At 40.0% G+C, this 2,846-nt stretch overlaps 1 protein-coding gene across 1 annotated transcript in view; it reads left to right on the top strand.

Moving 5' to 3' along the window:
* LOC118419275 (ELMO domain-containing protein 2-like) overlaps window positions 1-2,305 on the top strand; it is a 7,450-nt gene extending 5,145 nt beyond the window's left edge. The window contains exon 11 of the mRNA XM_035825622.1: window positions 972-2,305. Coding sequence (XP_035681515.1) covers window positions 972-1,138 — 167 coding nt within the window. The 3' untranslated portion in view covers window positions 1,139-2,305. The remainder of the gene's footprint in view (window positions 1-971) is intronic.
* The last annotated feature ends 541 nt before the right edge of the window (window positions 2,306-2,846 follow it).

Below are 2,846 nucleotides of genomic sequence, written 5' to 3' on the forward strand. Positions count from 1 at the left end.
AAAACCCGGAGGGAAACAGGCCGGGTATTCACCGTGACACGTCCCATCATGTGAAAAAAAATGGAGATTCTGCTGGAAATTGTGGTTGTATTCTTTCCGACACAATCGCAAATGTTTCACTTTGCTCAGCGCAATCCGTGAACGTAGCCACAATTCTACAACTTCCCCAGCCCCCCCAAACTCAACCACTTCCACCTGCTGTACTGTAAGTACTACTGTACTTTTGCACTGTGCTTCTTACCATAAAGATATAGTGCATAGCTGTCACCAGGACTTGTCCCTCTGTCCTGGGACAGAAATTTGCTTGTTGGGACAGACAAAAATTTCACCCCATCTGTCCCAAAAGTCTTCGGTAGATATAATTGATGAAATCGTGTTTTCATTAGCATAAAATAAAATATTTAACTAGGAAAATCAAGAACATTAGCTCCCAAAAAATGAGAGGGATGGAAAAAATTGAACCTGGAGAGAGGCTTGATACAGTGTTGACATGAATACGACAATTTTTTTCACTGAAACCCAGCAGTATTTTGTTAATGTTTATGGTGATTGTCCTCTAGGGTAATAAGTTAAGGATTGGATGGTATACGATTTTCCCCTTGAATTATCTGCAGAAAAAGATTAAATTGAAAACTAATCACAAAAATAATGCAGGATGACAATGTGCCAAGCCATTCACTTCAAGAGTAAAATGTAAATTATTCCTAATGCTTTCTTTCACACAGATACATACAGTTCTTCTTCATCTAATCCTTATATATTTCTTGAAACCTAAGAAAGGTTGTCTTCCTTAACCCCATAACTGTTGTGTTCCTTGCCAGGCCACATACTGGTTGAGTTCGGCAAGTTCTTAAAATGTGACATGGAAACCTTTAACCCCATAAATGTTGTGTTCCTTCCCAGGCCATATTTCATGAAACTTAAGAAAAGTTGTCCCCCTTTGCCCCCATAACTGTTGTGTTCCTTCCCAGGCCACCTCCTGGTTGAGTTTGACAAGTTCTGGCTGGCGGAGAAGCCGCGTGACGTGATGGAGTTCACCAGGATACGCAACAAGTTCGAGAAGAAGCTGCTCTCTCTGCTGAGGGATGACTCAACTGTGCTCCGGGGTAGCTTTGTGGAGAAGGGAGAACAATCGTAGTGACTCCACTGTGCTTCAATCGTGGTGACTCCACTGTGCTCCGGGGGAGCTTTGTGGAGAAGGGAGAACAATCGTAGTGACTCCACTGTGCTTCAATCGTGGTGACTCCACTGTGCTCCGAGGGAGCTTTGTGGAGAAGGGAGAACAATCGTAGTGAAGACAAGTGTGGTAGAAACACAAAGAATTGGACTCAACTAAATCTAAAATACATCTCCAGTCTTTGTCACTATTTAATTTTTTTTAGTGTAAAGGGAAGCATTTCCTTAATGGAGAACAGTGATTTTCTCTGTAACGTCTCCCCTATCCTAGCTGTACTTATGTCAACTCCTGTGTCAGCGTTCTGCTCTGTCAAAACTCCCTTCTCCCTTCTTACGACCTCCAGTTGACCTTGAAGACATTTGAAGACCAGCCACAAGAGTTGGAGCTGAGTTTCTGTCATGTAGTCATGTTTGCAGCATACAATAAGGGCAGTCGAGGATCATGGACCAAGAAAGTTGTGGGCATACTGAAAAAATTGGGGCAGAAAAGTAGAATAAATTTTATCAATAGTCTTTCTTCTAAAATTGTAGAAGAAACCTGCCTTTAAGTTTAAGGGAAGCATCTCCACATTGGAGAGCAATTACGTCTAGAATTATGCTTTTATTAAATAGATGTATATGATTTGGCACATATTTATCATGTAAATGTGATGTTTTAGATGAAAATGTGGCCTATTGACATACAACTTTGTTATATGAGATGTCAGCGTAATATTTGTATTGTTACCTACAGGATGTGGCTCACACACTAAGTCATTATAAGTTTTGATTCTAAAGAAGGTGACAGTGGTCGTCGAAAATTAGATCCGTGTATACATACCTTTCTGTTGGAAGAAAGTTTATAGCATTGTACTAAGTCATTGTAAGTTGTTTGGTTTTCTGTTACCAAAGTCCTCTTGTGTTGTGTTGATCAGGATAAGGAAGAAAAGTATCTTTGTCCTGTGCAGTGCCTAGGCCTGATTGTACGTACAGAATTATCGACAAGAATCCAAAGGCCGAATTGTTGCCCAAATTAAATATTTATAACTAGATTACATGGCACCTGTGTGAGTCAGACTGTTAATGGAACCACAGATCATGTTTCTGTACAAGTATTCTTCCCACAACTGAATAGACATTGTCAAAACAACAGGTCTCTGAGACTTCTTTATTCCTACATCTTGTAGAGCACATTGTTGGTGGCATAGCATCCTTACCCCCCACCCCCAGCAGTCCTAACTCTATTAGCTTGTTGCTTTGTGTATGACTATACAGTATCTGCAGACAGCTAACGACGTTTAAGAGACTTCACACATCTTATCGCAATCTTGTTTGCGGAAGTCTGCTTCGTAATCTTATTTAGTGCTGCCAAGTTGAAAAGTGTCATTGTATTATTGTTTCGTAGTAAATTAGAAATATATGAAACATTCTTGTTACTTGTGTTATGTTGTTACCATAGAAATACAGAAGTGCTGCATGTCATTGCCATAGCAACACACTATGCGATGGTTGATTGACAGTTCATTTTGCTGGCTCTAATGTTATTTTGTGTTCTCCTTTGACAGGACACATTATACGAGCTGTTACAACAGTCCAGATAAGCACTGCTCACATTGTATTGTGGTATGACATTGGCTTATGTTGAAGATATACTTCCCTTTACTTCCCTTTGTATCATGGTTCATATAAAA

This window comes from Branchiostoma floridae, chromosome 7 (genome assembly GCF_000003815.2).
Source record: "Branchiostoma floridae strain S238N-H82 chromosome 7, Bfl_VNyyK, whole genome shotgun sequence".
NCBI classification, from domain to species: domain Eukaryota; kingdom Metazoa; phylum Chordata; class Leptocardii; order Amphioxiformes; family Branchiostomatidae; genus Branchiostoma; species Branchiostoma floridae.